Below are 20,834 nucleotides of genomic sequence, written 5' to 3'. Positions count from 1 at the left end.
GAGTTCACTGCATTGCATCTGCAGTTCTTGCTTTAAGTGCACTGTTTGTGAAATTTTCCAGCATAGCATCTAGCCTGTCAAGCTTCCTTCAGGGAAACTAAACACAAGAGCCTGTCGGTCTCAGAATGCTGCCTGTGAAACTGTCAGTCTTCCAGGACAGTGCTGTACACTATCTGTGAAAGTGCCATTGTCTAGTGATTCTTCATAGCAGAGTTTACCCTTCACTAATGGCTGAAGTGAGATGGGAAGTATTATGAGTCCAGTGTTTATAATTCTTTTGCTGCAGATTCCTATGGAGTGTGTCATTTTGCTTAGAGTTGGATGACTCTAATTTGGATTGGATGGGTTGTCTCCCTATATCAAAGGGAATGATGCCTCTTCAAGTGAACTTTAAGCTCTTTTTTGAACATGTGGCATAGGATTCCTCCCCCTTGTTTTCAAACAGCCTCTTAATGTAGCTTTGTTCCTAACCAGCATTCCTTCAGCTGCTCTCGATCTGCTGGACCATATGCTGACTCTAGACCCCAGCAAACGTTGCACAGCAGAACAGGCCCTGCAGAGCGACTTCCTCAAGGATGTTGACCTCAGCAAGATGGCTCCTCCAGAGTAAGTGCTGATTGGCATTGCCCACAACAACCTGCCGAAACTGCCTGGGGGGTGGCAGGAAGAAGGTAATGAAGTGTGGGCAGTGTTCCGTATCACTGAACTAGTCAATTGAGATGGCATTCCTGGTTTCCTTTTTTGTCACACACTGACTGTATGACTGAGCAAGGCACTTCACCTTCTTGTTTTTTGGTTTTGCCCCTCTCCTCTGTAAGATGGTGCTTGTTGAGCCTTACCCTTTTCATGATTTTGAGTTGTTTTGAGATTATTTGATGGACAATAAAGAAGGGGAGTATATATAACTTAAGAACCTTTTCTCTGCCTGGCGGGGAAGTTAGTTAGGTCCACCTGTTAGTGGTACTTATTCTTTGGCTAGTAGAATAACTGATGGGTTGCTGTCACGCTGTCGTATGCCACAGAGCACACTACTTACGAAAACCTGCTCTGCCTCCTTTGGAAATGCATGCCAGAATGATGATAGGTTTTAAAATGTTTGTCTGCGTGAAAGATATTGAGGGCAGCCCTCATCACAAGACCACAGCATCCTCTCTTGGTTCAGCACAGTGTTCATGGAGCAGCCTGATCCTAAGCCCATTATCAGGTTTATGAAAAAATTGCTGTAGTAGTTGGATGTTCCCAAGCAATTCCCAGAACTTAACCCCCCCTTCCCTCCCCCCCCAAAACACACACACAGCAGACAACAACCCTTATGCTGTTGTGTCTGATTATTAAGGCATTCTTACTTAAGCAGCATGTATATACTCTGCTGTGATAGCTACTAAACTATATAAAGCTTTGAACAGAGAATCTAAAAATGTACAAAGGCAGTGAAATGGGAGGAGAAGTTCCCTCCTAATTCTGTGAACTAGACTCATTTGTTTTAAGAGTTGGGGGACTATTATCTGGTCCAGGGGTGTGCAAAATAGTGGATCTGGCCAGCGGCCAGATTCCATTTCCCAGCAGCCCCTGCCCACATTACTGCAGCTAGTTTCCATGGAGACCCCAGGAGTGTGTGACAGTGCAGGGCCATGGTTTTCATGGAGACTGGCCCCAGCAGCACTGGCAGGGCGCACAGTTATGCAGGGAGCTGCTCCGGGGCTGGAGTTGGGATCTTGCAGTAGTGATAGCATGGTCTGGAGCTGGGACAGAGCTGCAATCCACTGCCTGCATGCCCTTGCCAGAGGCGTGCTGGCAGGGGATCACAGCTCTGGACCCTGCTGTCTCTGCTGCAAGATCCCAGCTTCAGAGCAGCTGCATGCCCTGCCAATGCTGCTGGGGCTAGTCTCCATGGAAACCCTGGCCCCCCACACTGTTATGGCGCAGCTGCTCTTGGGGTCTCCCTGGCAACCTGCCACACTGATGCAGGCAGGAGCTGCTGGGAAATGGAGTCTGCCATGGGCCTGATCCAGCTGGCAGGCAGAACTTTGCTTACCTCAGATCTATCTAGTATTACTTTATGCATGTTATAGGCCACTCAGGTTCACCCAGTTACCCCTATGTGGAGCCCTACCTGAAAGCAATATGCATCAAAGCTAATCTAGCCCTTTTTTATTTAAAATCCCTTAATTAAAGTGATGCATATGCAAAAATGCTGCCTTACTAGTTTCAAGAGGATACATTCTTGCAGCATTGTCCAGAGGATCAATTTCTCAGCTTGTCTTTTTGGAGTACAGGTGGTTTGGCAGTAACATGCAAAGTTTGAATTGGATTCCTGGAACTCCCCCCCCCCTTTCTTTTTTCTCCGCTAAAACTTCTTGTTTCCTTCTAGCCTCCCTCACTGGCAGGATTGCCACGAGCTGTGGAGCAAAAAGCGGCGACGGCAGCGGCAGAGTGGAATTGCAGTAGAAGAGCCGCCGTTGTCTAAAGTTTCTCGGAAAGAAACTACCTCTGTAACGAGCACAGACACTGTCAAGAACAACAGCAGCCCAGTGCATCCACCACCTGCCCCACTCAAGACCGAGCCCAGTGTTGGAGATGCAGTAGGTCAGTGTGGGCTCTAGTGTCTTCACAGGACTGGGAGGGCCCTCCTAAGCTTTCAGGTCCAGTCCCTGTTGTTGCAGGCAACACATCAGATGAACCTGGGCATAAACTTATCTTGGTCCATTTTAAATGCAATTAATTCTTTTGCATTCATTACTTGCATTGGAAGGCAGTTCCAGAACATTGCTTCTCTAGTGGTTGGTTTCCTGTGGAAACTTTGTCAAGTGCAGAGGTTTCTTGCTGATTTTTTTTTTGATGACGTCCAATTTGAATGAATAGTCGGAGTACAAGCTATTAGTACATTACATTACATACCTGACCTCTTCATATATACTTACGTGTGCTGATCAACACCTGTGGAAAACCATCAAGTTGCAAAGTACTTCGGTGGTGGGAAAGAGGTGGAGGAATCTTAAACTGGCAAGGGGATGGACTAGAAGACAAGAATTTTTTTCCAACTCCTTTGGAAAATTGTGTGTTATGACTAGAATTTTTGGAGGTGTGACTATATTGTAGACACTTGGGGCCAAATTGCCTATTACTCACTAAAGTAAAGATTTCAAGCTGCAGGACCATATGCTCTTCTCAAAGCTGTGCTGCTCTTGCTGATACCTAGAGGTTAAGCAGGTGCAAAGAAGTCATATTGATCCCTAGAAATATAAAGATGTACAGTAAACCAGTATGATATTTTTACAGTGTGAAAGTACCTAGGAACCCTGGCTGAGTCAAGACTGTTATGCTGGGTGCTGCACAGACAGTTACTGTATCTACCCAAATCCAAGACGACTCTAAACTTAAGATGGACCCCCCTCCCCGCCGCACCCCCACACACGCATACACACTCCCTGTTAGATTCTAGACTTGGAAAACTTACAAATTTGTTAGAATTTCCATGTCTAGAATCTCTGATTTTTGGAGGGTAATCTTAATACCCGCCGCTCCCCCAACTGCTGCAGGGGGGCAGATGGCGGTGGGGCAGATGGCAGAGAAGTCAACTGACCTGACCACCTACTCCTTGCCATCTGCCCCTTTCCTCCCCTTAGCACCTGCAAACCCAGCATGTCCTGATACCTACCCTTCTCCACAATGCCTGTACCCCCCTGCACTTGTCCCTTCCCCAAACTAGCCCCCCTTCCCACCTGCCTGCCCTATGTGCCACCATCCCATCACCCCGCCCTGCCAACCACTTACTTTCCTCTGGCAGCTCTAGCTGGGGCCCCATTTTGGCCAGGGACAGGGAGTACAGAGCACATGCTTCCTCCAGGCCTGCCCCAGCCATGCAACAGCTACTGTGGCAGCCTCAGTTTCAGCCCTGGAGATGGGGGCCAGAGCTGCTGCTGCCACTGTGTGGCTGGGCTGGGGACAGAGGCAGAATGTGTTCCATACTCCCTGCTTCTGGCCAGTGTTGTGCTCCAGTTGGAGCTGTGAGTGGAAGGTGTGGGGGGGAGCAGTGGCTGTGAGGAGCTTAGGGACAACAGCTGTGGCTCCAGCTCTACCCCCAGCCTTTGGGGTTGGAGTTGAAGCTGCTGCTCCCCCTTGTATTCAAATCTAAGATGAGGAGCTTTTTTTCCCCAGGTTGTGTGTGGGAGGGCTCATCTTAAATAAGTAAATACAATAATGTAGAAGGCAGTTCTGGCCTCAGATAACTTGCTTTCTGTATGTTGAATGGAATGTGACAGGTGGACAAAAGGAGTGGTATTTGGGTAACAAAGTCAGTGCAGTCAAAAGTTGCAGCTTACCATTTGTGTAACCAGGAAGAGGTGGGGTAGAGTTGGGAGTATTGTAAGCTTTTGGAAACTTGAAAACAAATAATACTGCAAAAAAAATAATAAGTTGCTCATTTTACTCCTAAAAATAGTCCAGTTTTATATAACTGTTAATTTGAGGGTTCAAGAAGAAGAGATGCTCTTTTCCTTGGTGCTGATGCTGTACTCCAGTTTAATGCTCTATGCTATTGCTGGGTATCATATTTTAGATTACACTTATCTGAGATGGACCTTGTCCTGATGAATATATCTGACAGCTTAACAAACTCCTTATCTGAAGAATTATGTTCTCCTTATCCAGATTTCTCCTGCCGTTTTAATTGGGCATGTAGATTTTTGCACTTCATACTCAGTTATGCTCCACCTCTCAGGGAGAACTTTTTAGTGCTGGAGGAAGTATTCTTGGTTGCATATCACTCTGAGGATCCTCTTGGGTCAGAAAGTGCTAGGTGAATGTAATATGTTAACAGCCCACAGTAACATTCAGGCAAGGGAATGGCAGTATCATTCAGACAGGGGTAACTGAGTGAGTGCCCAAACTGAAACCATTAGCAGCTATGCAAGCAAACTTGACTGTTGAATTCCCTTCCTAAAAAAAGAAAAAAATCTTTGCTTTTTAAGGCTTGAAGGAGGGGCTTCTGTCCATGATAAATTCATACAGGTGCTAGCCTCTTGTGAGCTTCTTTCTGTGACGCTTGTGTTTTCTGCAGGCCTTGGAGAAATCACACAGCAACTGAATCAAAGTGAACTGGCTGTTTTACTGAACTTGTTGCAGAGCCAGACTGATCTCAGCGTCTCACAGATGGCCCAGCTGTTGAATGTACACTCTAACCCAGAGATGCAGCAGCAGCTGGAAGCTCTCAACCAGTCCATCAATGCTTTGACAGAAGCCACAGCTCAGCAGCAGGACTCTCAGAAAGTGGCCGTGGAGGAAGCTGTAGAAGAGCCACCTGCTGAAGTCCAGGCACCAGAGGAGCAGGCAACTCCAGAACCAGCTAGCACTCAGGGAGATGTGCAGAATGTGCTGGCCGTTCTACTGAGTCAGCTCATGAAGACCCAGGAGACTGATAACCTGGAGGAAAGCAATGGGGAAAAAAGCAGTGAGCAACGGGGGCCAAGGAAAACCCCTACAGTGCATCAGGAGGAAAGCACAGGTAAATAATCCTGACCATTGCTTGTGGGTCTCAGGTACCAGTCATCCTTGTGAGGAATGAAAGCCTTCCATAAAAATGCATCTAATGTATCCCTGACCTTGAGGGGGCCAGCCCTCTTGAACACCAGAAGGGTGTTGTATGAAGGTGTTTTAGGGAGGAGCTGGGTGCCAAGGTACATCAGCTGTGGCCAGGTATTGTACATAAGGCCTCTCTGAGAGAGTCTTGCTCACTCGCTCCATGTTCAGCAGTGACTGGGAGTAACTGAACCTCAAATAAAACTGAGCAGTTAGGCAAGTGTTTAAAACTTTCTGGGTAGCCAGTCAGTCTAACACATTTCAGAAATTTACCAGCTTGCTTCACCTCTCAAGAACATATAAAGCCCTTTGCTTGAATGGGCAAATGGAATTCTGAAAGAAAGGGGCTTCTTGTAAATACTGAAAGAAACCCAGTGGGTGCATTCCTGGTGATGGATTTTTAGCTTGGTATCATTGGCCAGTATTGGTTTTTCACACTGTGTGCACGCATACGGGGTAAGGTCTTTTTGCACAGGACTTCAGAGACTCACAGTTGCCACTTCTTTCTAATTCACTGAACATCCCTATTGTCTGTCTTGCCCAAAAAAAGTTGTATGAAAAGATTTTTTTTAAAATGTGTAGGGGCTGGCTTAGGAGACAGTGCTGCAAGTGAGGTGAAGTGACAGTTCAGTATTGAAGAAGCTTGCACAACTGGCTTTCCTATGCCTGGTTTTAGCTAGACCTGATTTTCATGAGTCCTAAAATTCAACTAACTTTTAAAATTGAGCTACGTGGCCAGTTCTGAGAGACCAGAAGAGAGGTTTGTTTAAAAGAGCTGGCTTGTACCAATGGAATCCTGGATTTCCTTTCCAGAGGTGAGTGTCAATGTCTCTGTATCTTCTATTGCTGTCAGTAGAGCTCTATTAGGAACACAAGGCGAAAGTATCACCAGATGATAGAAGTGTCTCCTGCACATGCATTACATTAATCTTTTCAAAGAACTTATTTTGGCTTTTATACACAATTCCTTTCTGCAACACTGCTGAAGATGCTACTTTTCAGGAAGAGCTTTCACACTAAGTGTATCAACCATCGAAGCCAGTTATGATGATGCTTTTTACCCCTAGGTTACTGGATGACAGGTTCAAATGAACAGCAGCATTTTACATTGCTGTTAACTATGAAAATGAGACAGTCACCCAAATCAACTGCTTCTTGAAATTATGAGGAACATCCTCAGATAAAGTGTAGCCAATAAACAGAAAAATGTATTTAAATATTTGGAGGGGTGGAGATGGGGAGGGATGCTGTATGTTCATTCAACTTGAGCAGTTTTCAGGTCAAAAGGTGACTTTCCTAATAACCAGTTTTGCAAACGTTAACAACTCTAATTGCAGCTCAGCCAGTCACTTTGATGGAGACCAGATTGAATGATACTTTTGTGGCTGAGTTCATTACCAGGGCCTAGCAAGAGCCAGAATTGATTTTTGTTAGTAAATTCAGCACAAGTGACCTGAAGATACCCAGAGAAATGGAGACATCCAGGAGGAAGCTGCTTTTAATATGAATCACTTTCCTGATCATGACTGCGCTTCAGTTGGGGGCAGGCTGGGACCCTACAGTTTTGGTTTTTTTGTGATGCACATGAGCAAAATGCTTTATTTCTTTCACCAGTTTAGTAGCAGCAACACGTAGATGCCAGTGACAGAGTTGTGATGTTGAAGGTGCATGGTGTGAGAGAGTTTTGTTTCCAGAAGATTTCTCCTTTTGAGATCAATGTCCTTGTTGAAGTCTGATCAAAAAAGATGTGGGGAGAAGCTGATTGCAAATCAACAAAGAAAAATCTGCAAATTGCATCTGCATGAAAATATTTTAAACTAAGATTTTTTTTTCAAAAACTATTCAATGTGCACATGTATGTTAAATTCCTAAATAGCAACAGGGAATGATTATCCCCATTTCCTTTTATTTTCTAGCTTTGATCACAATCAAAATTTGTTCTTTTTTTCCACAGTATGTAAACACATTGGGTCTGTGCTTCATCAGTAAGATCTCACAGAGATAGCCTTGTGTCACACAGCTGCCAGTGAACATATTAATAGAGTATTAAGACACAGTGTCCCTCTGCAGCAGGAGGCACTGCTTTCAAGGAACATATTCTGTCATGTGGTTCCACATCTGTCTCCCTCTCCCTCTCTGCATTAGCCTTTGAACTAAGAGCAGGAGTTTTCTTCACAGGTACCCATGTGTTAGGACAGCTGTTGTTGACTAACCAGGAGTGTGGGGGAAGGGGAAAACACAGGGAAAATATTAATGGACATGTGCATTTATCTTTCAACAATTTGCCAGCTCTAAAACCTTCACTTCTTTCTCTGTCCTTCCCAGAGAGCAGGCTGTCTCCATTGGTAGGCTGTTTGTTTTTGTGTAAATGTGTAAATTTTATATATATAAATATATAAAATCTGTTCACATGATTTAAGATAGTGTTTAAAAGAAGTAACCCTTCCACAGCATGTCCTCCTCGCATTCTCCCACCAGAGAAGAGACCCCCAGAGCCCCCTGGACCACCACCGCCACCACCTCCTCTGTCTGAAGGAGATATCTCCAGTGCTGCACAGGAGCTGAACCCAGCCGTGACGGCTGCTCTGCTGCAGCTTTTTTCTCAGCAAGAGGCGGAGCCGCCAAGCCACCAGACGCATGAAAACCAAGCCTTGAGATCTGCAGATTACGCCAGATCGCACTCATCCAGGACTTACAATACTGAGGGGCCTGAGGGGGGATTTGGTGCTGATGAGCGGAATTCTGGCCAAACTTTAACAGAATCCTCAGCCCAGACTCTGGGGAAAAGCAGGACCTTTTTGGGCTCTGTGAGCCACCTTGGGGAGTCAAGCAATTACCAGGGCACAGGATCTGTCCAGTTTCCAGGGGACCAGGACCTCCGCTTTGCCAGAGTCCCCGGAGCATTACACTCTGGGCAGTCCTTTGTAAAAGCCGAGGGGAGCAACAACACACTGGTACACCCAGAGGCCAAAATTCAAAACTACAGCGAGCTGGGATCAGGGACTGCTGGTTCCAGTGGGGCAGGAACAGGTCACAACTGGGGTGCCCCCACCCAGGCTGCTTCTTATGGGAAGGCCTACCGTGGGCCTAGTAGAGTGCCTCCAAGGGGGGGAAGGGGGAGAGGTGTTCCTTATTAACAGACTTGAGTTGTGTGCTGATCTCCTTCCCTCCCTTGCCTCTCGACCTTTAGCGAAATGATTTTTTCCAGAGCAAGGTATCATCTGCATTTCAGCTACTGCAAAGCTCTATGTTGTATTCCTTGCTCGCTAGGCTGCTAGCAGGTACCCTACAAGATGCTGTAGAATCCCAACTTGGGTGTCCTGCTAGCAAAACCTCTCAGACTCGGTTAGTGACAAAAACCAGAGTTTTCTGCCCTAGCTGGTAGATGGTTAAAAAATATTTAAAAAAAGAGGGAAAATATTTGGAAGGAATAAAATTGTTTTACTAGCCTGGCACCAGTGTTTCTCAGAAAGAGAGAACCATCCTAGTGTTCAGGTAGGACTCAGAGAGGGTCAGTTTCACAAGGTAATTACTTGTTTTGTTTCTTTTTTTTTTTTTCAATCCCTTTAAAAAAAAAACAAACAAACAAACAAAAACCTGTTGCTAGAATGGCACCTAGATCACCTATACTGAATTTGGAGAACCAGGAAATGGCACTGGCTTGTGTTAAGAATTTTTATTAAGCATCTCCTTCTTTCCACTAAGCAGCTGGACACCCTTTTCCCCTCTTTTCTTTCCCAAGTCAAACCTTCTCTCCAGGTTACATGTTTGGGATGCCGTGAGCCCAATCTTGTTGGCTCCCAGACGCTAGATCACTTATATTTTGATCGTAGCCTTAGTGCGTTGGCTTTTGTGAAGGGTCTCTTTGGGTTTTATATATTTTTTCGTCTGCCATACATTTACAATGGAACTGGTCTTTTTAGAAGCTCAAGAGCCGAAGAGAACTCCTAACTTAAAATATATATCTTTGTAAATCTTCAATTCCAAAACATTTTTTAAGTGTTAAGGGAAAAAAGGGTTGGCTTTTTTTTTGTTCTAGTGGGGAAACTTTACCATCCGGAAGTGTCTTATGTAAACGTCAGTTGTAGTCTTGGAGCTGAAGTCTGTCTGACAGCATTTTAAATTGGGCTGGCAGCATTTCAGTACTTCAAGGGTTAACTGGCGTTAATGTATAATTTCTATTCACAAGTATATTTTTCTTGTCAAGGAAGTATTTACAATGAATTTTCTCCTCTTGCAGAACATTGCAATGTTGTCCATTTCAGTGAAATTTAAACAGGAAAAAAATGAATAAAACCTATGTATTTATGGGCTTTTTCAAGTGGGCCTTTCCTACAGAAAACATGACACATCACTACTTTTCATTTTAAAAATGACAGTGTTTGAAATATAAAATGGATTGGGATTCATGAAGCTGCGAGACCTTATTGCAAAAGAAATTTAGGATTTTCTTTTCTTTTTATATCTTAAAAAAAAAGTTAAAGACAAAAAACCCCCACACCCTTGAAGGTGATCCATCGTTACCTGGAGGGGGAAAAAATCTGCCTTAAACAGAGCCAAGCAACTGTGTAAGGAATAACTTTGCAGAGGAAGGAGGGAGGGATGAGGAGAATGCCTGTAATAATGAGCCCCTTGTATGAATAAAAAAAAAAAGAGCAAAATGTTATGTTGTTGATTCAGCAAAGACTTGTAACACGGTTTGTAAAATTCCAAATGTAAGTTTTCAGGGTTTTTTTTTTTCCCCCAATTGCCAGTTCATGCCTAATGTGCAAACCCCAGTACTGTAAGAACATACAGAGTGCACTAAAAAAAAAAGGTGGTAACCTCTAGACACTTAAATATACTCATACTTTTTCCTTGTCAATGTTCAGCTGCCAGCTGTTCTGGTATGTTTTAAGGTGCCCTGGCTTTTCCTCCCTAGCCCGTCTAATTTATATGGGGAAATTGTTACAGCACTGAATCTCTACAGGAAACGGATGCCTCCATTTTTTTATTTTCCTTTCTACTTTATCAGTTTCATCCATGGATTTGTCAGCCTTACCAGAAGCATTTTAAGGAACGTTCATCTGTTTGAAATCCCCCTCCAGTGTTACTCATCTATGTGCTTTTCTCAACTACTCATGGGGTACCAAGCCTCTGTCTTGGAGAGTTCTCTATGTGACCAGACCCCTTCAGCTTCCCAGTAGACTGTAGCCTCTGTATGTGGAGCAGCTGACAGGATTGATGGCATGATCTTTCCTTGCTTTTGTAGTGGAACTTGTCTCCAAATTCCGAAAATAATTGGTGCTGTTCCCTCCCACCTGTCCCTCAGTGAATAGAGAACTTTTGCCCTGCCAGATTTCCTCACCAAAGTGAATGAGTAGTCATTGACACTGTCTACATCTTCGTTCCAAACAACCTGCTATAATTATAGGTTATCTACAAATGTTTCAGCAGTCAGTAACTTTATGCAGGATGCCCTGAACTGTGCTGTGGATCTCAAAGGGAGTGATGATTGCAAGATGAATTTTTGTTCCCCTTTTGGGTATGCAACTTAAGATAATAAAGATCTTGTTTTTTAAAGTTTTAGGTTCAGGATTCCTGTACACACCCTTTTCACTTTTTTGGGCATCATCCAGTGCTACTTCCAATCAATGGAACCCACCTGCCTACTTCAATAGGCACTAAAGTCATGCTTTTTAAATACCTTGACATTTTTGAGAAAGACATGCTATTTATTTATGTGCACCTGGGTTATTTGTTTGTTTGCATTTTTTCCTTTTAGACATGGTGGGGAAACTTTTTGGCAGAATTAAATTTCTTGGAATTGACCAAGCTCCATCCAAAAACGTTTTTTCTAAATTGTACCATGAAGACAATAATCCTATTCAAAGATGCGACTCGCACAGAGGAGAAAATATGGCTTTACTTCTGATGATGGGAGCAGTAGGTGGACAGGGCGCACCCACTTGAGTTCAAGGGCACATATCTTTACCTTGTATTCCTGATCCTGGGGGTGGGGAGTCATGGAAGCCATTCATTTTTTCTCTTTCATTATCAGTATCTAAATTTATGTGAAGGGACTCTGTATAAAGAAGACTAAAGGATTTATACAGGAAAACCAATTGCATGTATTAAATTAAAACAGCTGGTGGTGCCAGTTAGAAAGTTCATCAGAAGGCAGTACACCCCTCTTTCTTTTTTTTCCTTAATATGGAATATCTTTGGGTTTAAATGCCAATGTCCAAAACCTGTAGCCACTGTGTTCCCCAACAGAGAAGTGTCTGATAAAACATCTTTATTGTACCTCTCCCAAGTTTCATTTTTGAGACTGAGCGCGCCTTTTTTTGGTTGTACCTTTGTCTCTGTACAGATATTTTGTAATATATTAAATTTTTTTTCTTTTCAGTTTATAAAAATGGAAAGTGGAGATTGGAAAATTAAATATTTCCTGTTACTGTATTGCCTTTTGCTCCATTGCATTGAATTATTATGTTCTTCTCTATAGTCTTTCACAGCTCACATGGTATCTTCCCTTCCTCCCCTTTTAAGAGTTATTTCCTTGTCCCCCTTGATACCCCACTCACCATTTTCCCCCGTCCAACTGTAGCTTGATACTGCATGGCCAGATGTACCGGTAAGTGGGTCGTCTCAGTGCTGGTTTATTTGGGTCAATGGAATTTGCCATAGCACCAAAACACAGCCCCTGTCTCTGAGCTTGTTTTGTGATGATATTAGTGTCCACGTGTTAGTCCCAGATTTCAGAGAGGATACTTCTCAGTTAAGGCAGGACCAGAGTGCTGATAGTATATCAGACTTCACTGTTCCCTGAATTTCCTTGTGTGGCATTGATGTGTTTTAAAAGTAGCACTGTTTTGTAGTGCTGAATATATTGGGGCTGTGGTGGCTTTTAGACAGGCTTTGGCAGGGTTGAGATGTCTTAATTAGGGTGATATTTTTGCCAACTGAAGCTTGAAACGGAGAAAGGGGGAATTTGGAAAGAACTAATTGGAATGAAGTGAATGGCAGGAAGGAAAAAGTGTGAAGTAAGTGATGAGATGGAGAAGGAATGGTCACTGGATGCATTGAGAGGTGCCCACCCACCCTAGTGCAACAAGCCAAATAGTAATAGAGTCTGTGGGCTGAGAGGTGCATGAACACTTGGAACTAGCAAATCTGAAAGCTCAGTGGGTGAGCAGGTTTAGCAGCCTTAGTTGCTGGCTTACATTGCAGAGCAAGTCTTCCTTTTAAAGATGTGACCCAGCAGGGGAGATGACACTGCTAGCTACTTGGAGCCAGGTTACAGCTGACCCTAGGAAGGAGATAATGGCTGTAGAGCGTTTCAAACCTAAAGAGGAGCTGAAACTATTGCAAGGTTTCCAGAACATGTGGAGATGTGGCTGGAATATCAAGAAAGGATTGTGGCAACAGCAAGACATAATGGGGAAGAGGAAGAAAAGCATGGGCTAGTACTGCTGCAGGCAGGATCTGGAGATTTAAAGAGAAAGCACCTCAAGAATCTATGTGGGAGAAGAGTGGAGGTGAAAGATGAGCTAAGGTTCATGGGACTAGAGTGGAAGGGCAGGAAGGAAGGAGGTAGACGCAAGTTAGTGGAATTGAATCCCAAGCATAGCAAAGAACAATTGAGAATTGAGTGTAAAAGAGTTGGAGTTGTCATGATTAAGAATAGATGGTTAATTTAGGGGCCAGGAGATGAGGCTATTTCTTACCCTTCTAGTTGTGGGTGTCAAGTAACTTCCCATTTGAGTCCTAGATTTATTTTTCCAAAGCACTCTGCTCCCATTCAGGCCCATCCATTAAGCAGTTCATTATTTTTCCTAAGAGATCAATACTCCATGGGGCCTTTAGAGGTAAATCTACCCTTTGTCCAACATAGGAAGACTTGCACCTTTTGGTAGTGTTGGCATGTCTTTGCTGGTGTTCTGCCCCACCTCTCTCCTGTTGGAACTTATTCCATTTACATGTCACACTTTGGAAGGCAGCAATAACTGTTTCCAGTGTCCATGCTGCGTGCAAAAAGGATGTATGGTACTGGTGCATGGCAACAGTCACAACAGGAGTCAAACCCCAAGTAGGACTTGCCCAGACCTGGTTGGTAGGGTTCCCTTGTGTAAGTTTGTAAAGTGGCAGGAATGCTGCGTACCAATAGAAAAAATCATGGTACAAATGAACTAACATGGCTTCTAAAGCCTGTAAGGCAGTCAACCCCGCACTGGTGCCAGAAGCTGAACAATGGGGAAGGCCCTTGCTAGTGCTCACATTTGTCAGAATTACAACGCTTGATCGTTCCATCAGGGTAGGGAAAACTTCCTGTTGAACCACCCTCCTGAGTACTTGATGATGTCCACAGACAATCTGTGCTTGGCCAGGAGACTTTCTTATTAGCAGGACCAGTGGGGAGTGTACTCCAGGTATGACTCCTGTCTGGCAACAGTGGGTGGCATGCAAGGTGTGGGCTACATTACTATGTGGTCATAATATCTAACTATCCGAGTGCTTGTTCCCTCTTCCTCCTGGACACACATCCACTCACTTGTCTTGCTGGATGGATATCCTGCAAACATGCATTCTCCTTCCTGGTAAAGGCTGAAATAGTTATGTTTCATCAGAACATTTCTGTAGATCTAGGTCCTGCTGGCCTTTCTTCTAGAGAAAATGGCTTCATCCTATGTGCTGTTTGCTCTCCTTACGTTGGTTTTGCATCCTTGCTTGTGACTTAATATGCATCTGTATGCAGGTGGCATGTGGTGAAGAGAGGCAGGTTTAGGGTTTCTTGCTTAGCTGTATGTTTGAGGTTGTCAACGGCAAAATTTTAACACTGCCGGTGATATATTAGTAAAGCAGACAAAGTGTGCTGTTAGCTGTATTGACTAATCCACCCTTCTGCTGTTGATCCAGGGGCATGAGGAAGCTTCAACTGTGTGCATGTTTGCTCAGGGTGCTACCAAATTGAAGCAGCTTGGAGACTTTTAAATGTTCAAAAGTGGCCCCTTGCCAGCATGATATTGCCCCCTTGTTCTTCCTTGAAAGGGCTGAAGATGAGAACTTTTAAAGCAATTCCTAACCTAGAACTAGGCCCCTTTTATGAGCTCTTTCCTTGGTGTTAAGAGATGCAGTTTGATTTCCGTGCAGACAGAACCAGGGCAGTTTCCGGAGAACCAAAGGAATCAAAGCATTAGTTCTGCCTGAGATCTTGTTTAGCAGCCTTGATTCTGCTGTTGCATCTTCAGAGCTTGGAGGCTTGCAGAAACCAGATTAAATACAAAGATTTGGAGAGGGGATTAAACAATTTTATTTAACTCCCCAAGAGAAGCTTCCAGGTGACACTGCCCTTCCTTTCTCTTCCTTGTTCATGGTGTCTAGGTGTCATAGCATAACTTGGTGCATCTGTCAGAGGCTGCTGGATAGCTCATAGAAATATCTGAGCCTAGCAAGGCAAACTATTTTCAGAACCTCCCTTGCTTGGCCTGTAGGCTGAGGTGACCTGGTATAAATTTGATGCCCAGGTTTCCCTCCACTAGACTCATTCTACACATTGAGAAGGCTGCACAAGATGGTTTTGGAGGATGTCCTCTAACTAGTGCCCCCGACTTCCTTTTTGGAGAAAAGGGGAGTTGTTGGACTTCCTTAAGATTACTACCCCGCACATCTCTTATTTAATTTTATGGCAGCAGCTGGGTTTGTGAGTAGGCTTAGTGGAAGGATCTGTTTTGTTGAACTGGGTCACTAATATGTATATGGTTTCAAATAAAAATGGAAAATTTAACTCTCAATACTCATAACCCATAGCAGTTGCCATTTTATCATCTGGAAGACTGCCCACTGTGCATGGATAGCTTTCTGGATATAGCATAGGCCCTTTTGGCATCTAAAAGTTGAGAGCTCACTTTGTCTTCTCTGGCCAAAATATTGCACAAGTGTAGATTAGTGGATTAATAAAGCAAGAGGCCTTCTTAAATAATATAGGACATGAGTGTTTTCACAAGGGAGCCATAGCAATCTAGCTTACTGCGAAGAACTAGAAAGGTTATTTTGTAGATCGATTAGCCTGCCCTCCATCAGACCACTAGAGACCAATGCCTTATTGTCTGATTCAAGACTCCTTTGTTTCCCCATTTCTGAGAAACTTCTGGCTATTGTAGAAAACCTGCTGAGCTCTAAGCCATTGGGAAGTGAGCTGTGTCTGCAGGCCATCTATTCTTGCACAGCTTTCCAGTAGTATATGCTTACTTGCTCCCTTTGGTTACATCTGGTGCCATCCTTCACTTCCGATAAGACCCAAACCTTGACTTAAGCCCCTGCCAAATGAGTAGGCTGGCAGGTGCCAAAGGCATAAGAGTTTTGGTGGAATGCTGTGAGGAAAGTTCCTGCACTTAAGTGTGTTTGCTTTGGGGGTGGTAGCTGAAAAGGTTTTTAAAAGTTATTAAAGCCTTATTCTTGTCCAGTCAAGCCCAGCCATTGGTATTCTGTTGTGTCTTGAAAATCAGCAGCAAAATTAGGGACTACAGGCCTGATCTTGTGCTCCTGTATTCAAGTAGTATTTCAGTGGGTTTCAGTGGAAGTCTTAACTGAGTAGATAGTGTAGGTTCCAGCTTTGAAAACTGGCTAGATCATAGTTGAAGAGAATGCTAATGGACAAAGGAGAAAAGAGATTTCAGAATGACTCTTCCCATCCAGTGTTGTGATTTGAGGCTCTAGGTATACATGCAGAGAGGCCGGTTGCTTAGGACAAGGTAAGGAAACATGAAGTTGAAATACCTAAGCAATATCTTATTCAAGCAGGATTTATTCCCTTTGTGAAGGGTTTGGTGCATTTTATTTTGTTTGGATCTTGCACATAATTTATTTCAAGAGGCCATGTCTGCTTTGCACAGAGCATGAACAATCATGGCACTTCCTCTCTGTTTGTGTGCACACAAGATTTTGACACACATCCTAAGTCAGAGTTACTAAGGAGAGTATATAAGAGGATTTTAATAGTTCTATCAAAGTGATCCTCATGAATAGCTCTAAATTGCCTACAAACAATGCAGAGAAAGTCTGCAATGTTCTTTTAGGAATATGACAATTGTAAGGTAGTTGAAATTTTGGCACTGAGATATTGCAACTCTGTGCTGGTTAGGATCCACCCTTGGTGTTTTGCATTTGTTAAGCAAAGGTTCCTTTATTAAGGGTGTTTAATGAAGTGTATGATAGCCATAGGAATCAGGTTTCTGGTCATAGGACTTGCAGCCACAGTGCAAACCATCCTGTAGTTATGCCCCACTACTGCCTTAAACCTTCTTTAAAGTTAAGGCAGTTGAATCTTTGGCCTGTTCAGTTCTAGACCTCTCTCTTGATGAAGGACACTTCCTTGTCTTCTGATCTCAGTAGATCAGGAAAAACCCATTCTAGTGTACTATAGGCATTGCTGTTTGCACACAGTGTTGAAGAAAGCAACTTCAGTAAGAGGTGGGAGGTAAGCAGCAATGATTTAGGACAAGTCTTCCTTCATCCTGTGCCAGATTGAACTAATCTGAACTGTAAAAGTGAACAGTTCTGGAATCCTTTAATATAATCCATAGAGATTAAATTACCTCTATGGCTATGGCTGAAAGGTGGTTATAAAGAGAATGGGGATAAACTATTCTTTGTGGCTGTGGGGATAGGACAAGGAGAAATAGTCATAAATTGCAGCAAGGGAAATTAAGGTTGGACATCAGGAAGAACTTCCTCATTATGAGGCTAGTGATTTGGAACAAGCCACCTAGGGAGGCTGTGGCATCTCCAGTCTTGGAATTTTTTAAGAGCAAGTTAAATAAACACTTGTCTAGGATTGTTTAAGACAAGTGTAAGCTAGGATTGGACTCTGATCTGTTGAGGTCCCTTCTGACCCTAGCATCTATGAATCTGAAAGACGGGGTGGTCCGGCCTTCAGCAAGGGGTTGGACTCAACTCCCAAGCTCTCTTTCAGCTTTATGTTTTAATGATTGCGTAAGGCATTGAGACCACTCTCCAAAAAGATTATAATAATTTGAGGGTTTAGAGAAGAGCTACAAGATGATTAAAGGGTTGGAAAATTTGCCTTTGAGCAAGAGGCTGGGATCTTCATATTTGATCAAAGAAAGACTAAAAGGGTGACTCTCTCATGCTGGAAGTACCTACATAGCAAACAAAGCTCTGACAATGGATTCTTCCATTGAACAAAAGTCTAATAAAATCCACTGACTGGGAGCTAGACAAAAATCTGTGCTGTTTAATCTAGATCTAGTGTTTGGAGGTAACTAACCAGGGGAACAACTTTCCAAGGATTGTAGTAGTCTCCATTATTAGCATCTGTTCTACTTCACAAAAGAATTATTCAGGACAATCCAATGTGCTGTTTCATACAGCAGATCAGTTTAGATCATTGTGATGGTGTCTCCTGACTTTAAAATGCAGGTGTTTGTGAAGATCTAGGGAGTGCTGCATATTCAGTGTTAATGCCACAGCTGCTTTCCCTTTATACCTCACACTAGAATTAAAGATGATCTGAAATGCTTTTTATAAGATAGGCATGCACTTCTGTGTTGCCATTTGATGACATGTAAAGAAGACTGGATTTCTGGTTTGTAGGGTTCCCCTGTCCCCCAATCAGAAAGATCCCTAATATTTATCTCTTGGAAGATAATCCAGGTTTTGTGACTCTGTTAATTCACTGGCCAGCACTGCTTTAGGAAGAACAATCTTATCCCACCTGTTCTAAAGGACTCCTTGTCTATCACAGGTTTTGGGTGTCTTACCCCTCAGTTGCAACAGCACACTGTCATTAATTTAGTGATCACCAAAATCAAAATGTTTCCAAATAAACTCCAAGTCAATCCAACATGCTGAGCTTTTTCACGAATCCCAGTTATGCTGAATGCCTTTCTTTTGAGGTATCTTTGTTGGTTGCTTCTCTTGCCCTTCTCTATTCCTATCCCTACAATTCTTCCACCACTGTGGTCCAACTCTTTGCAGGAAGTCTTACGCTAAGAAAAATCAAATTGTAATTCTGGTGGTAGTCATGGCTAAAATTGTAGCCTTGCCAGAACTCAGCTGTGTTTCCTACCAGTCATCCATTCCTGCTTCAATGCTCTTGCTCTTGTCTGTGCCATTTTCCCTCACAGATGATGGCACTAGAGGGCTGCAGTATGAGATCTATATATTTTTTTTCTTTTCTTAGTGTGGATACACTTTGTGTTCAGCCTTTTGCCTCAGGCTCCTTCCTCAACATTAGGCCTCATGAGGCTTCTCGAATGAGAGCCAGAGTTTCCTCCTTGCTAGCACTCCTACATTCATGTAGTCTTGTCCCACAGTGATGCAATCAATGGGGAACCTTGTTGATTTTAAGAGGTTAGGGAGAGCTTCAGGTTTGTTTGCTCTGAGCCTCTTCTAAATGTGATTTTACAATTAGATTTTCCTGTTACTTTTTAAATGTTTTTTCTCCTTTTCTATGGAAGACCAATGCCATGAAGAAAACTGATGTTCCGGGCAGCCAAGAAAAGCTACTATTCTCAAAATGCTGCGAGATGTACAGTGTAGTTAAACTGGAAAAGGGCAGATGATTTTCCTCTAAACTTTCTCTTATACATATGTTGGCAGGAGGGTTGTGAATAACCATGATAGGTTGAAGAAAGATTTTTCCAGGCAGGAATGTTGGCTAATTCTGTTGTTTCTCTTAAGTGGAGAGGCAGCAGCCGATGAACGCGCAGATTCAAAACTGGGCTATGTCTGCAGTATTAATCTAGAACCAGTGCCTTTATGGCCACACATTTTGGTGTTATAGCTTTGAGTGATGAGTATAAAACACAGGGCTTTTGTAGGAAAAGAAAATAACCTCAATAAAAATTAAGATGCATAACTGAGGTCAGAATATCAATAGTCTGCTAACTTTAGTTTGTAGGTCAGGGAGTGTAATACCTTTATAAGTCACTGGTTCTGGATGTCTTGAACATCTGGCTCCAGGCCTGATGGTGCTGAGCATTCCAACAGTTATTGGTCAGAGATGCTCCTTGTTCCAAGAAGCTCACTGTCTAGTTAGTTAGCATCCGACTTATTTTTTGGTTGAAAAACTTGCAAGGTTCTCCTGCTTTCTACCTTGTCTGCTTTTTCCTGAGGGCTGATCCAGCTGCAAGCCCTTTTCCTGTGCTGCAGGTACCTTAGTTTGATTCAGTCCCAGCCTGTTCCCCAAGCAATAAAATATCTGTTTTTTGTTAATTAGATTGGGTTTAGGAAGGGGATGGGTAGTTAGTCTTCAGTGTTTTGGATTGTCTTCCTGAACACTTGCATTAGCAGGTTCCTCTGAAGAAGTGAAATTGTCTGCATGCTGATTTCTCCCTCTTTTAAAATTCTCCATTGCCTTAAGCAGATCTGCGTAAGACCTGTGGAAGCCTTTAGCTGCACGTTACAGCTGTGAGGACGTGATGATTTGCCAAGAGCCAAGAGGCTCTTCGTTTTTTTCTCTCTCCATTTCTTGCTTTGATTTAAGCCCTGCCAACCCTGGGCTCTTTCTACCAGCATCACTGCATTGCCATTATTGATAGTGCACGGGGCTGCTTTGCCCATCTCCCTAACACCTTGTTAAAATGCCTTTGCAAGCCACCTGCTACTATAGTGTTGGCAGGACTATGGTTAACATTCCAGCACTGACTTTAAAAATATGGGAGGGACATAGTTGACCTAGTGCTTGCTCTTTATATATGAGCAGCAAACTCTTTAGTATCTTTTCTCCATCCTCCTCATATTTGAATCCCTGTAATTTCCTGCCCATACTTTGTCCCCGTGTAGCAGGCTCCATTATAGACTTTTTCTCAAAGATACCTGAGAATTCCCCTACCAGATCAAACCATTGGTACCTTCAAGCCCTGTATCTCACATCTAGCACTGGATATTTTACTGGGAGGCCAAGGAACTTGGCAGTAGGCCTTTGCAGAATGAGCTGCCCATTAGAAAAGTTTTTCTAACTCAGAGATTGGCTGTGATCTCAAGTGGAAGTATTTTTGTAATGCTTGGTTACTTTTTCTGCCTATTCTTGTTCTGATAAATGTCTGGTCTTCTGGAATTCTATCCACAATATTAGCTGCAATATCATGGGGCCAGGGATTCTACCAGCTAGCTGTACTAGTGCTGTTCTCCAAATGATTAGTGAGCACTGAGACTCTTCCATGGTGGTTTGAACAGAATAATTCAAACAACTGGAATTCGAACATATTGGCATGGTCCGTCCCCCTCCCCCCCCCCCATTAACTCCCTGATCA

General features: G+C 43.4%; 1 protein-coding gene across 4 annotated transcripts in view; it reads left to right on the top strand.

Moving 5' to 3' along the window:
* Positions 1-20,834, top strand: part of CDK12 (cyclin dependent kinase 12) — a 99,338-nt gene that overhangs the window by 38,481 nt on the left and 40,023 nt on the right. For 2 of the 4 annotated variants that reach the window (XM_019507351.1, XM_019507336.1), the window contains 4 exons: positions 475-606; positions 2,372-2,586; positions 5,060-5,503; positions 8,029-12,018. In XM_019507351.1, coding sequence (XP_019362896.1) covers positions 475-606; positions 2,372-2,586; positions 5,060-5,503; positions 8,029-8,714 — 1,477 coding nt within the window. In that variant the 3' untranslated portion in view covers positions 8,715-12,018. Of the gene's footprint in view, positions 1-474; positions 607-2,371; positions 2,587-5,059; positions 5,504-8,028; positions 12,019-20,834 lie in introns of those variants that run through there. The other 2 variants (XM_019507343.1, XR_002095632.1) reach the window with 2 other exon arrangements.

Source organism: Gavialis gangeticus, unplaced genomic scaffold (genome assembly GCF_001723915.1).
Source record: "Gavialis gangeticus isolate Ggan-Ray unplaced genomic scaffold, GavGan_comp1, whole genome shotgun sequence".
Lineage (NCBI taxonomy): Eukaryota > Metazoa > Chordata > Crocodylia > Gavialidae > Gavialis > Gavialis gangeticus.
The sequence above is the reverse complement of the archived record's forward strand: the minus strand, read 5'-3'. Positions and strand labels throughout refer to the sequence as shown.